Consider the following 14,507-nt stretch of genomic DNA (forward strand, 5'->3'; position numbering starts at 1 on the left):
ACTGTTTTTTAAACTGTTTTGTATGCTTTTTCCTGCCACATTTCATTTTCTTATGCTAGAAATTTCAGGTTTTTAAGCTGTTATATCATTTTTCCCGCCATTTCTAGTGGTTTTTACTATTTTTCCCAATTTTACTTGTGTCTTTTTTGAGTCCCTTTTGAACCAGGAGTGACGGATCATATAATAATTTAAAAATAGGTGAAACGTTTATTCACGTATCAGGTGGTGAAAGCTTCATGGAGCCGCTACAGAGGGACTGAAGAGCCACGTGTGGCTCCAGAGCCGCAGGTTGAACACCCCTGGTCTAGAACTTCCACACCTTCCTCAACCTTGAAACATTCCAGAACGGCTGGTCTGACCTGTTGAGCTTGAAGTCCGGGGAGAAGATGAGCTTCCCGGGGTGATCCACGGACCGCCACATGAGGCCCAGCATCAGGATCTCCAGCCAGCAGCACTTCAGCAGGTGGATCTGGTCCGCCAGACTCAACTCCACGAAGCCTGGAGACACATTTCGGATTCCGTCATTTGATGTTTTTGATTTAGACCGAAGAAAAACGCTGAAACATGTCAAAGGTACGTCATCTCAGATGACGTACCTTTGACATGTTTCACCGTTTTTCTTCTGTCGTGAAATGACTGCAAATTTAAATAAATCCCATCTACACTCCCTGCTTCTGCCACTCTGTATTTACCCTGATGGTGCCTTGCTCACCTGCCTCGCCTCCTTTAGAAAGCAGACAATGAGCGCTCATTTTCACTACTGAGTGAAGGAAGAAGAAGAAAAAAAAAAGAGAAAAAGTCGCCAGAGAATCAGGAAAAATACAGTTTCAAAAGGAAATTCTGGGAAGATGGTTTTTATTTAAAAAAAAAAATAAGTAGTGGGAGTCTTTGTGATCCGTGCGCATTAACACCTCTGCCGAGAAGCTACCTGCTGGGCCGAACACAGGAGGAAGAGGAGGAGGAGGAAGGAGGAGGAGGAGTGAGCGGGAAAGGAAGAAAAGTCACCCAAAGAGAGCCAATCAAGACGGCCGCTCACACCCAGGCTCTCATTATCTGCCTTTATTCCGTCCACACAACAGAATGTTCATCTGACGCCGCAGAAACGTGATTTAAGCACAAAAACCAGACGACGACGGATTATATTCGGACTTAATGGCTGAAAATTTCCATAAAAAAATACCGATTTTTGAACGGTTCTACCTTCTTTTTTTTTTTTAGAAAAAGATAATTAAAAGTTGTAGATGATTCGGTGTTACTGGATTAGCTGTAAATGTGATTCGCCGCTGATGGAGACGGAATCAGACCCACGAGGTTAAATCTGACGACGGCTGCATTCTTCACACAGATTAGACCTTCTTTCCTTCCCTCCCTCTTCAGAAGAACACGTTAATCATCTATTTACTTTAAAACTTATCAGAAAAGTTCAGCTCGCACTTCTGTCTTCGCTTGATTTAATTTGTACGGAGTCGATCGGCTTTTTTCCTGCGCTGCAAGAAAGTGCCTGAAAGCTAAAGATGGAAAGGAAAACAAAGATGCTGAAGTCGATCCGCTGGTGGGAGGAAGAGGAGGACGCTCCGGAACAATCAGGAAGGAGAGGAGGAAAAAGAAAGGCGAAAGAAAGGAGAAGAATAACAAAGACAACAGAGGATGAATGAATGAAAAAGGAAGAAGAGAATTAATGAACATGAACGAGAAGAAAGTAGATGTGAGGAAATCTGGAAGAATGAACGAGCAGAAAAATATAAAAATGAAACAAAAGAATGAGGAAAAGAGAACAAATGAAACATTTGAGAAAAGCAGAAAAAAACGACCTAAGAGAAAAAGAATCGGTAGATTATGAAAAGAAGGAAAACCTTACCCGGGATCTTCTTGGCCCAGCTGATCATGAGCACCAGCTCCTTGTCGGCCAGGTTGGTGAGCGACATCATCATGCTGGCCTCGGTGAAGGGCTTCTTCAGGTCCTCCATCAGGTAGATCTCCGGCGGCTCCGCCTCCATGATGCGGGAGATGAACTCCTCGGGGCTCATGGCCGAGTGGTGCGGCTGGGGCAGGGGGGGCAGGCGGCTCAGCGGGGACAGCGGCGCCCCCAGGTGGAGCTGCCTCTGGGCCCGGGGGCCCGGGCCCGGCCCCGCCCGGACCAGGCTCCGGCCCGGGACGTCCCGGGTCTGCGGCCCGCCGCGGCGGTGCCGGGCTCCCCGGTAGCTGCAGCGCTCGCGTCGCACGCCTGGAGGGGGGAGGGGTCGGAGGTCAATCACCTCACGCCTCGCCTGGAGACGTTTATACTGCTTCACGAGGTTCAAGGTACATCAAGATTAGGAATCGAACCACTGACTCAGGCTTGGACGACGACTCGCTCTGCCCACTGATCCACAGCCGCTCTTATCACACGAAGCACGTCAGCAGAATATAATCTATGAAAACAACACCTAACAAGACCGTCCACTGACAGTCAACACGCTAGGCGGCACGGTGGCGCAGTGGTAAGCTCTCCATCCTCATTAATATCAAGGCTGAAAGTAGTTTCTCAGCCCAGACCTGTTACCTCGCATAGAAGAGTGAAACTGAACCTAAACGGTCTGAAAACAAGGAACCCGAGTTCGATTCCCATTTGGAAAATGACTCTCTTTTTGTACTTAAACTGAGAATAGGAAATTCAACACCAGGGCCTCGAACCTGAACACACGTGCTGTGAGGTGACGGCATCCCACTGCTGCACAGCGCCACCCAACAATGAACTGTGGATGAGAAACAGAGATTCTAACGTGACAGCTAAAAACACTGGTCCGCCTGAGCCTCACAAGAAGACGTTCCCATGTCTGAGTCCTGGCCTGGCCTTTCAGAGTTACCGAGCTAAAATCCAAGTTTGAAGGCTCTGCGGTGAAATCTTTCTGCAGAGTAACAGTTTGATCACAGAGTAACGGACTGAAAGTCGGCAGCTTAAGTCTGAAATTCTGTTTTTAAAAACGAACAAAGAGCAGAAAGAAAGACGAAGAACAGAGAGTGGCAATGAAACAGGTTGGAACCTGTAAAGTTAAGAGCGTTTAACGGTTTTAGATCACAGACCACAAAAATGACAAAGACCTAGAAATACTGACAACTCACTGAAAAACGCTGAGTAAAGAGTCTTGCTGCAGAAAGCTACATCAACTTTATGAAAAACAATCAACCTGAACAGCTTCGACTTTTTCAGTAAAAACAGCTGGAATTGAGATTTTGCCATTTTTAATGTCTTCTGGACCAAAATGCCACAAATGTTTGCTGAAGGTTCCTGAGAGGAGGAGTTTTATAGAAGTATGAGAACCCTTATTAATGAGTTCCACTTCATGTTAAAAACATTCATGCTGGAGGTTTCCATGAACCTAAAGAGGAAACGCGTTTGGAAAACCTACCGCACTTCATCATCCCCACTTCGTAGCATTTGCGCAGGCGGCAGGCCTGGCAGCTCTTCCGCCGGTTCTTGTCGATGGTGCACTGGTTGGTGGCGGGGCAGATGTAGTCGTTGTGTCCTGAGAAGAGAAGAAACCCATTCGAAGAGTGATTATCAAACTTACCCCCAGCGGAATAAAACCTCCCTCTGGAGGGGGCAAGTCAGAAATTTACATTTTTTAAAATAAATTTAGTTGAAAATACGTAAAAATTATTTTCTCTGGGTCCACTGTGTTTTTGCGTTTTCAGGGATGCTTCAGCCGTCAAAAATCAGTTTAAACACCACTCAGTCTTTCAAATGGTTCTGAGCAGCTCAAAAAATATCAAACAAATGAAATTCATACTTAAAATGAACGTATGAGTGTTAGATGGTGACACTTCTGCCTCACTGCGAATTAATATTTAAGCGGTGTTTGTTTTCCTCTACAGGCTGGCAGGTGTGGGCGGGGCGGAGGCACTTCGAGACACATTCACATCCAGACACGCGTCTCGTTTAATAAATGGACATAATATGAATCCTCCTGGTGAAAAATCCTGTTTGGACGCGTCTGTGGACGCAGGAAGTCCGTGTCCACAGGAAGTCCGTGTCCACAGTGGGTTTGACGTCCGGTCTCCCCCAGCGGGGCGGGTGGAGTTAGCGCACGTGTTTTGAGTTTATAGCGGTCACAAAATCATCCTTCACTGCTTCGGGATGCATTTAATGCCATCCTTTACATATAGTGTGCGAAACATTACTCCCCGTTTCAAATCTGACAGTAGTTGGCAGATTACTGACTTTTCTAAAGTCCCACTTCATATGTAGCATGAATTATTTCTTATTCAATCATTATGCCAAAAGATGGACTTTTTTAGATCCTCCAAATTATGCATATACGGTAATTCTTTACTCACTGAACCATAAGTCCTAGTTCATCTAAATGATTTCCTTCTTTCTATTCAACATCCTTTATTTCTTTATTGTCCCACAGGTTGAACCTTATATATGTGCTATATTCATTTATTATCCTTTAATGATTTGACTTTTATAATTCAGCCACGCCTATACGACGGTCGATATCTGCTGCATCGAACAGGCGTCTCCACATACAGACGATGGTCAGTGAACAGTAGTAAATGTATAATGTTATAGAGGTAGAGAGGCGTCGCTGAGCTCCAGTGATAATAACTACGGCCGTGCAGAACAGGACTCAACGCTTCAGGAGGGTCCGTTTGTTTAAAAAAAAAAAAAACCTGTTCCCAGTGACGCTGAACGTCCCGAACAGCCAAAATGACATTTTCATTTGAAAATGTCAGAAAAACCTCGATCTTGAACTTTTCTAAGAGGAGTTGTACCGTGATGGCCACTGCCGTAAATCCACAAAATAAAGATTAAAATATCCTCCGAGTTCATGAAAAGCAAAATTAACGGTGATATTTCATAACAAATTAGCTGAAATAACACAAACTATCATGTTCTGCTGATTTGTTAGCCGCTATTTGCTGCTCGATATCAATTCTTCAGGATTTAGACTCCGTCCGACGGCGCCATCGTGCCGGAGGCGGCGCTACCTTGGATGCTCCTCTTGAAGAAGGCCTTGCAGCCCTCGCAGGACCACACGCCGTAGTGGTAGCCGGAGGCGTAGTCGTGGCACACGGCGCAGTAGTGCATGTCGGCCTTCCCACCGGCGGAGGAGCAGGACGAGGAGGACTTCACTCCGTCCACTCCGTCCTCCAGCTTCCTGCCCAGCAGCTTGTTACAGCCCATGACGGCGCTGAGGGAGGAAACAGGATCCGTGAGAGGGACGGCTTGACACCGGCGCTTTCAGCCCGCCGTTCACCGGCCATTAGTCATCCGGCGAGGAGAGAGAGAGAGAGGGCGGCGGCGTCTGTCAGGAGCGCCGCCGGATAAATACCAAGTTTAGCTAAAAGCTTTGAGGTGGGAATCACTTCTATTTTCATGAACACAAGTTTTTACAGCACCTGAAAATGAATTTGTAAAATCCGTTCTTACTCAGATGCTTGAAATAAGAGTCTCATTCAGCTGTTCTTCGATTTTAAAGAAACAAAATGCAACTAAAACTTAACCAAGATGATGGGGAAATAAATAATGCACATTCCGTCACAGACTATAATCAAATCATTTTGCTTTTTTTGTTTCAGGAAAGATCCGTGTTTACACGGCAACGCTTTGACAACAACGTCTGTTTCCATGGAGATGGCAGAAACACCAAAACGGACCTGGAGTTGGTGAACTTCCGATCCCAGCTCCCAATCTGTTAGTTTAAATTAGTCAAAGCTGTGGATTATCCCACAGACGCTCGACTCTCCCCAAAACGAGAACAAGTCCAAACACAGAGCGAGCGCCGAGTTCAGCTTTCTCCGGTGAGCCGACAAACGAGGAGTCGCACCACAGGCCAACTGAACCAATGTCAGTCTGCACCAGACGCTAGAAAGCGCTAAAAACCTAACTCCACTGGAGATCCAACCCACTGGCTCAGCTGAAAATCTAATGGGACGGGACAGCGAACCACGACACACGGCTACAGAACAACTCTGTGACCGATTCAAGATTCTACAAGAACCTGCTGATTCACCATTACTTTACAACATTAAGACCACATACTGGTTCCCTTTCAAAAGTCAGGGCCTCCCCCCCAACATGCTCCTGAACATTTGGACTCTTCCTGCCAATAAAGGAGATGTCTTCAACAAATCAGTCCAGCCGTCCAGTCTCTACCTGCTTTCTTCAAGTAAGATTCCACAGCAGCTCAAACCCTATCCTGATCCGTGAGGACGTTCCCTCTTCGTTTCCTCGGAGACGGTCCCTAAAGACAAGCCGTCAATCGGCTCTGCAAGCTCTGACCTTCAAAAACATTACAGTAACTCCAAACACACAGAGTCTCTCCCACTATCGCGCAGAAACAAGAGTCAGAACTGAGAAAGTGAAGTATCAGACGGTTTCCCGGGTTTCCTTTAGAGTCCCAGAACGTGCAGAATTCTAAGTCTGTCAATGCCTCGGTGCTCCGTGTCGTCCTGGACCCAAAGTTGGGAAACGTTCCTCTAAACGTTGAATTTCTGAAAGCACAATATCGCCGATGTCTGTGTGGAGTCGTACCTGTTGGGGTTCAAGCCGTGGGCTTTGTGCTCCAGCCAGGGGGCGTGAGCGCCGGGCTCGTTGTAGACGAGCGGCTGGGTGCAGTGCAGGGTCAGCGCAGGGACGTTGGGGTGGCTGTGGGAGGGCCAGAAGGGGGGGCTGAGGGGGGGGCACAGGGACGACGGACTGTCGGTGATGGGCGGCCTGCTGTAGCCTAGCATCGAGGGACTGTAGAAGGTCAAAGGTCCGTGTCCGTGGTTGTACTCGTGGCTACTGTCCGTGTACGGAGAGGGGATGCAGACGGCGTGGCCGTCCATGCCCAGCGGCGGGCTGTACATGGCGGGCAGGAGTCCCGGGGAGCCCGGCCTCTCAGGGGCCTTGCTGGACTCCACCTCGTGGAGCTGAAGCAGAGGGATGGGATCAACATCCAGCCCGGGCGAGGCGGCCATCGCTCAGGAAACGGGCTGTACGAGTCGAGACGGCAGAATAATGTGACCAAGCAGCTGGTTCCTCTACTGCATGATCCTCCGCAGGCGTCCTGGAGAGGAAGAAACGCAGAGTTACTCTCAGAAATCCTGTTCCATTCTCGAGCTTAAAAAATAAAAAATCTCAATTAAAAAAATCAAAATCAAAATCAGACCATCTCTCCAGTGATTTCATTCAAACGGAGCTAAATTTACTTCATCATTTCAGCTCTGATGAAGTAAACTCATGTCAAAGAGCTACTTGGCCTCTCAGTGTAATACCACTTTGCGCCACAAGGCGGTGTCACAAATATAACTGGTGACAAAAGTGGTAGTTAAAATAAATATTACTGACAGGAAATTCCTGACACAGCAAAAGAAGGCGTCACCGTGGTTCAATACACACGTACCTGTATTCAACTCAACTTTACTAATAAAGCACTCCAAAAAAAAAAAAAAAATGCTGCTGTGACAGTGCTGCACAGAAATATACGTAAAGTAACACTACAGAAATGTTGACACTAAAAAGAAGAGCAGAGTCTCAAGCACAATTAAAATGGGGTTAATACTGCAGCAACAAATCATCAGTAGAAGAAAAATCTCCCATTCCTTTAGGTTTCCCCTGAATCACTGGGCTGTTAGTCGGGGTGGGAAAAAACGAGTCACATTAGAAACAGGATTTTTTTTGTTTCAGGATTTTTTTTTTCCCCAACCCAAAAACTACAAACACTTCATTCTAGTTTTATGTTTAGAAGCTGAGTTGAAAAACCATTTCCAGTTTTGTCCAGCAGAGGGTGAAAACTTTTCTCTTTGCTATATAATAATGACTTCGTATCCATTTGCAAAAAAACTCATATTCTATCCAATATTCATTTTATAAAGAATGCTTTTATGAACAAGTATACCATCAGTCCTAATGGTATACTTTCTTATTAGCATAGTTCTAGTTTACTAGTTATGTACACGTAGTCCACTTTTTAGTTTAGGAAAGTAACTTCAACTCACATTTCAGATATATTATTTTTAGAGTAAAACACTTAAAAGCCACCATTGTTTATGACAGTGCTTTTGGATTGGATTATGTTTTGCAGTTTTAAATATACCAGTATCTTAAGTACTGTATGTTAAAGAAGACAAGAATGAAATATCAGAGGTTTAAGAAAACATTTTTTATACTTTTGCTCGTTTTACTCACACTGAAAGCTTTTGAAAAGAACGTTGAAAAAGTGTGACTCAGATGTGACATACAGCTTTGGGGGAAATATGGCTCCTGATATAATCTTGAGACTTCTAAACTTTTTCACACAGTCTGATGTTAAAAATAATCAGAATCAAAGATTCGCAATTTAAATGGAATCGGCAGCCCACAAAATCCTAAGAAATTGAATCGGGGAAGAAGCATAACATCCCATCCTGAACCGTTCCTGTCATGTTAGCGTGCTAATCTTAGAATTACAGCCGCAAAAAGCGTTGATAACAAGTTTTTAATACCGAAAGGTGTCACGTTTTTTTTTTTGGTTTCTACAAACTCCACTGGTGATAAGATTCAAGAAAACAAGGTGATGTGAAGAATTCAGAACATGCTGCAACCCGGTTAATGTGAAAAACACCAGGTGGGAACAACAAGAAAGAAAATGTGACCAATCAAAACAGGTGAAGTGGCCCGTAATGACCAGCTTACAGCATGTATTCAAATCAAATAGTTTTTAAGAGAGGAAGAGGTAAAAACCAATATGCTAAGAGCTTCTTGGAAAAATGTTCCTACATGTAAAATAAGACGGTGATGAGTTCAACAGTCCATATTTAACAGTTTGGGCTTTTTGGGCAGCACCAACAGATATGATTCAGCACTGAAAACTAATGTTTGATCCCAGAAACACACACAAAAGCACCATAAACTACCCTCTCCCAAAGTAATTACACCGATTCAACTCTACTGGGACTTTTCACAAAGACAAGAAGGAAATGATTGATTTCCTCTTTGAAGTACGTAATTCTTTATTTTCTTCCTGCTCGAACCAGACGAAACAAATCTTTCTTCTGTCATCCCGGCAGCGAGACGGGATGGGGCGGCCCGACCATGAGCGCCGTTACTGTTCAAGGACGCTCAAAAAAAAAAAGAAAAAACCACATGAAGAAGAGAAGATAAAGTTTTCTTTAGCGAGCCGATCTGAGGCAAAGGCCAAAGTGAAATCCAACCGCTGAAGCTAGGGATGCACATTTTATATATATTTTATGACCGTTAACCGACGCCCTTTAACCGGTTAATAACCGTTAACCGATAAGATTTAAAGCCCGTCCATGCTTCACATGTCTGCGTGGGTGTGCGTTGCGCATTGGTCTGCGCGGACCGATCTGCGGACGTCCGCGCAGCAGCCAGAATCGGTGACCGCGTTGCGCGCAGGTGGCGCCGGTATACGCATCGCCAGAGCGCCACAGAAAACAAAATATGACAGTAAAAGTGACAGCATCTCGTGGATGGAGACAGCAGATTGTCTGGAGGGAGGAGAAGGTCTGCCGAGGGAATCGCTCCGGCGGCGCCCCCGCGATTCAGAAAAAAGAAAAAAAAAAAGGCTAAATAAACTTTAATATTAAATGATAACGCATTGACAATACATGTGCTTAACAGCGGATTTACAATGACAGCAAATTCTCATCTAAAATGTAAAAAAAGCTACAAGATTTAGATATAATTAACAGCACTGTAGGCTTCAATCATCTCCTATTGTTTTTTAAATTATGTTGAGAGCGAGCGCGCTGGTGATTTTTTTTTTTTTTTTTGTGTTCTGATTAATTTCCTAAATAAAGTTTGAGCTTCTGAAATCCGATTTTTAAACAGTTCTGATGGAGCTTAATGTTTATCTGGATGATGCGGCTTCACACCGAACCATTTCACTGTAAATCTGGACGACCCGCGGCGTCTGGAGGTAAAAGATAATATTCAATGTAACGCCGGTTTTGTGCCACATGCGTCAATGCGCACAAAGATACACACCCTCCCCGACTGTACAACATGAAGGCACCTGGAATAAATAGGTGAATTAAGGAGTCATCTGCAGCGCCACCATTGATATCTGTAATATAATGCCAGCTGCATGAAGACGCACGGGCTCTGTGGAGAGCTCCGCTCCAGCTGGAGCTTAAAAAAAAAGTTAACCGATAGTATTAACCGGTCAAAGTTCCTGTTATCGGTTAACGGTTAAACGGTTAACCATGTGCATCCCTAGCTGAAGCACAAGCGAGGGAATAAAGCTGTGAGGAATCATCCCTGCAACCTCTACCCACAGACTCGCACGTGCCAACCGCAAGGAAGACGACCTCATGAGAACACGTTTATCTTGACCTTCTTCCGGGATCGAGACAATCTGCTGCATGTTGCATTGAAGGCGCAACACCAGCCGTCAGACAGCGGCCCAGTCCAGGGTAGGAGTTGTAAACATCGTAAACCCACTTATTTTGCATCTACGAGCTGAATTGACCATCTTTTTTTTTTCCTTTCCTCGGATGATCTCCTGGAAGAAGCTTTCCGTCGGCTCTGTAGCTCCGACTAGTGGTGGGGTGGAAGCATCGCCATTCATCGGCTCTGAACATTCATAAAACAGTGATATTTCTGGTCTCACCTCACGAGTGCGTGAACGTTTCAACATGTGGCCCACTAATTCAGTGTTCAGTCGTTGCCAGTGTCTGTCACGTATATTTCCCGTGAGTTAATAGGGTCATTACAGTATCCTCCGGTATCTGTTACACATAACAGCAACAACGGTTCATTTGACATATTTTACAATCCAAATGAGAGATCTGGCAGCCCCCTTTGAACTTCATGCTATTTGTATGACATTATTTAAGGTCTCAACGTTTATTTCCAGGCACCGAACATAAAAGTTCTAAATATTCCTCCTGAGTGACCTCGCATGGCTTCCAGAGCGCCGCATCCAGGCCGGAGCAGCAAAGCCCTCCTCTGGTTAATCAGTGCCAGAATCGGCGGCGCAGCAGCTGCTAATGCAGCGCCGCACAGTAAATCTCAGACACCGTGGAGAAACCCAGATCTCTTCCAACATCCTGGCAGGCCCAGAATGCAATGCAAAGAGTATGGGAAGTTTTTACATGAGCGAGAAACACCATATTATCCAGAACACCATGTCTAAAAAAAAAGTTACCTTTCAGTTCGTCATTCAAATTCCAGTGATGTGTTTCCCGAGAAGAGGGAGGTATGGGCTCAAAGTTTAATAGAAAATCTGTCAAAACAAGCAGAAATGGCTCGCTCAGTGACTGGACTGGACTTGCGACGACTGTAAAACAAAACTGGGCACAGCTGCAGCCCAAACAGCTGGAAGTACGCTAAACTGCGCCCACAAATCAACTCTTCACTTGCGTCCACAGTGCAGTTTATGAAAGCAGTCCGAAAAGCTGCTGCAGCATGAGCAGCAGAGCTCTGCCAATCAATCAATACCCAAGCCACCCGGGTCAGGTCACAGTGCCTCTGAGCAAAAACAATGAACTCTTACCAGGTTCACTCCGTGTACCAGCACAGACCTCTGTCCTCATTCACAGGCAGAGTCCTTCAGCGGCAGCACATCTGGAATCACTTCATTTATGAAAGCCCAGGATCCACAGAGTAGGATTGTGGCACTTGTGCAACAACGTCACATTATTTTTCTAAGAATGTTGCAGGTGAAATTTCGCCCTACGTTTCGTATAAATTTTGCACATTTCTTACAAGGACACTCAAGATTTGACAGATAAAGAGTTGGCTTTCATGTCTGTTGCAATATACAGTCACAAATTACCAGAAAGCAGAGTTTTTAACCACAGAAGTGTGGAGTCTGGTCCCCATCAGGGGAGAGTACCGTTCAAAAAGACTCTCGTGTCTTCATGAACTTCAGGATTAAACCCGACGTCCAGCCTGCTACATAATCTAAGAAACAATCTCAATTTAAATATATTTTAAAATCCAGGTCCAGAATTCTGTGGTTATCCTTTTTGGATCCACAGGATAGAAAAACATTCATTGGATTCTGGGTGAAATTCCAGGATGAACCTAAAACACACTCCGACCTTTCCAGATAAACTGAATTCAGCCTTCTCTAAACTTTTCAAAGTTTTTTTGTTCGACGTTTCAGTGCTTTTTTTCCAACCTGCTCTTCTCTAACAACGAACAATATGCACAACATGACTGGATCAATCAGTGTCCTGCTGCAAATGTAGCTGGTGTGTAAACAGCACTCATCCTGAGACCAAGACCACATCAAACAACCGGTCACCAGGACCTCCGAGTTCTGAGACCAAGAGTCCTCAGAGTGTCCAAGTGCCATCAGCAGGTTGGTCAGGGACCCAGAGGGACTGGGGGAGTCCATTAAGACGGAGGTCCACAGAGACTGGAAGAGTCCAGAAAGACAGTAGGCTTTGTCCTTAGTCCACATCCCATGCTGATGAACAGAGCCTTGGGTGGAATGTGCTGCAGTGTGGGTGGAGGTGTTGCTGTGGGGGTGAAGGTGTTGCATCGTGGGTGGAGGTGTCTGATCGACATAGAACTGAACGGCAGAGGGACAAGTCCAGACTACCTGAAGAACATCGTTCATCGAGCCCTGAGTGAACAACCAGGCCTCAGTTCACCTTCATGGACCAAAACACGCCACAGCAACCTCCCAAAAACCTTCCAACAAAATTAACAATTAATCAGCAAACAACAAGGTAAATCCCTTTAATCTGGCATGGAATCATTGGCAAGTTTTTCATGTTTTCACATTCAAAGATTCTTTTGAATTAGACGACTTCAGAATCTGTACTTTGTTGTCGTATCGTAAGAAAACACGTCTGATTTGGTAAATATCTTCACTTTCAGGAAATGTCAGAGTGAAGCCATTTAACCCCTTCAACGAGCTGCGAACCAGAGAAATACAGCTTTTCAACAAATACTTTCACTAGAAATACCCTTTTACTGTTTTAAAACTACATATGTTGCCGTGACAACTGAACTCTGATTGGCTGAGGGGAAAAACTTTGATACCTGATGATCCAATAAGAGGCATGAAACAGACCGGAAAACTTCAATCAACTTAAAAATACTAGTTTTTACCAGTACAGCTACTTCAACCAAAAAAAGCAATAATTAAAAAATATTAAAGTTAAAAAAAAAAAAAAAAGATTTGTCTGGCCTTTGCTGTGCATTTACAACAGAATTCTAACTAACAAAACTGATTGTAAAAAGAAAAAACCCACACCTAACTATAATCAATACATATGACTCGACACAGTCTGAACAAAAGATCTCATAAGATAGAATAAATGCCTGTTTTAATGAATAACTCAGATAAAACCTTATAAAATGATTCTATCTCTACATTATGAATTATATAGTAAAAACCACTATAAGATATATAGAAGGCCTGATATATAAATAAATTATGGAATAATTAAAGTCACATTATCATCACATAAATAAAAATAAATGAAAAACAAAATATTTATAGTAAGAGCAAAATAAGAAAACTGTAATAAATAGAATATGGAGTAAAATTAAAAGGAAAAATAAACCTAGAAGTTAAATGCATTAAAAAAAAGATAAACATACAAATATTTAATTTTAATTGCGGAACAAATTTAAATAAGCCATAAAATTTCAATTGATGATTAATAACAGCTTAAAAAAGAACTCCTAAAAAAATCTTCCAAAATGAGTTAAAGTAATTGTGTAAGAAATAGAGAGAAGAATGCAACAAAAAAAATTATACTAAAGAAAGAGAATAAAAAAGTGGGATTTCAAATACAACAAAAGGAAAGTTCAAACTGTTTTTAAAAACCGTTAAACTGAATTTAAATATAAAATAAACCTAAAATTAATTGTCTAAATCAAATACACCTAATTACATAAATTCCAATGAAATATGTAATTAATCCACAAAAAAATAATGCAATATATATATATATACAAATGCATTTTAAAGCGTCTTAGATTTAATAGAAATAAAGACTGACTCTGCAGTAATGAAGGTGGTCAGTCTGCTCACAGCGTTCAGATCAACCAGCGGTGTTTCTGAGCATCGAGCAGCTCGAGCGGCTGCGGTCGGCCGCAGGGGGAAGACTCGGGGAAATCAAACTGTTAAACTGAACCAACTCAAGATGAACCACAACAGAACGGAGACACTGACGTTTCCCTGATCTCAGACTCCAGGATTAAACACTCACCGTTCAGATCGATCAGCTCAGCAGAGCTTTGAGCGACTCTCCCTCTTCTTCCTGTGTGGCTTCAGGATCGCTGCGCTCTCAGACGCTGCGCGCTGAAGTTTGAGCTTTGGACAGACTGCCGGCTCATGGCACTCGTCCATGGTAAACCACCAGGCAGGCACACAGGGGTCAAAGGGCAGTATCTTTTATTCCCGTGCTTCATTTACATGTCACAAGCGATCCGGCCTTAAACAAACAGCAGTGAAGAGCGGCGTTTCTCACAACGCTGCACCTTTGATTACAGAAGGATTATCTGCCCCGTTCACCCAGATTAACCCTCCAGACCCCATCCTGTCAACACTGGCAACACCAGCTACAAA

The 14,507-nt window shown here is 44.0% G+C and overlaps 1 protein-coding gene across 1 annotated transcript in view; it reads right to left on the reverse strand.

Annotated features, from left to right (window-relative positions):
* esr2b (estrogen receptor 2b) overlaps positions 1–14,507 on the reverse strand; it is a 42,068-nt gene that overhangs the window by 16,826 nt on the left and 10,735 nt on the right. The window contains exons 2-6 of the mRNA XM_030117542.1: positions 6,521–7,037; positions 4,975–5,177; positions 3,390–3,506; positions 1,859–2,224; positions 360–498 (exon numbers count right to left, since the gene is read on the reverse strand). Of these exons, the coding sequence (XP_029973402.1) occupies positions 360–498; positions 1,859–2,224; positions 3,390–3,506; positions 4,975–5,177; positions 6,521–6,948 (1,253 nt within the window). The 5' untranslated portion in view covers positions 6,949–7,037. The remainder of the gene's footprint in view (positions 1–359; positions 499–1,858; positions 2,225–3,389; positions 3,507–4,974; positions 5,178–6,520; positions 7,038–14,507) is intronic.

Source organism: Salarias fasciatus, chromosome 19 (genome assembly GCF_902148845.1).
Source record: "Salarias fasciatus chromosome 19, fSalaFa1.1, whole genome shotgun sequence".
In the NCBI taxonomy this organism is placed as follows: Eukaryota; Metazoa; Chordata; class Actinopteri; order Blenniiformes; family Blenniidae; genus Salarias; species Salarias fasciatus.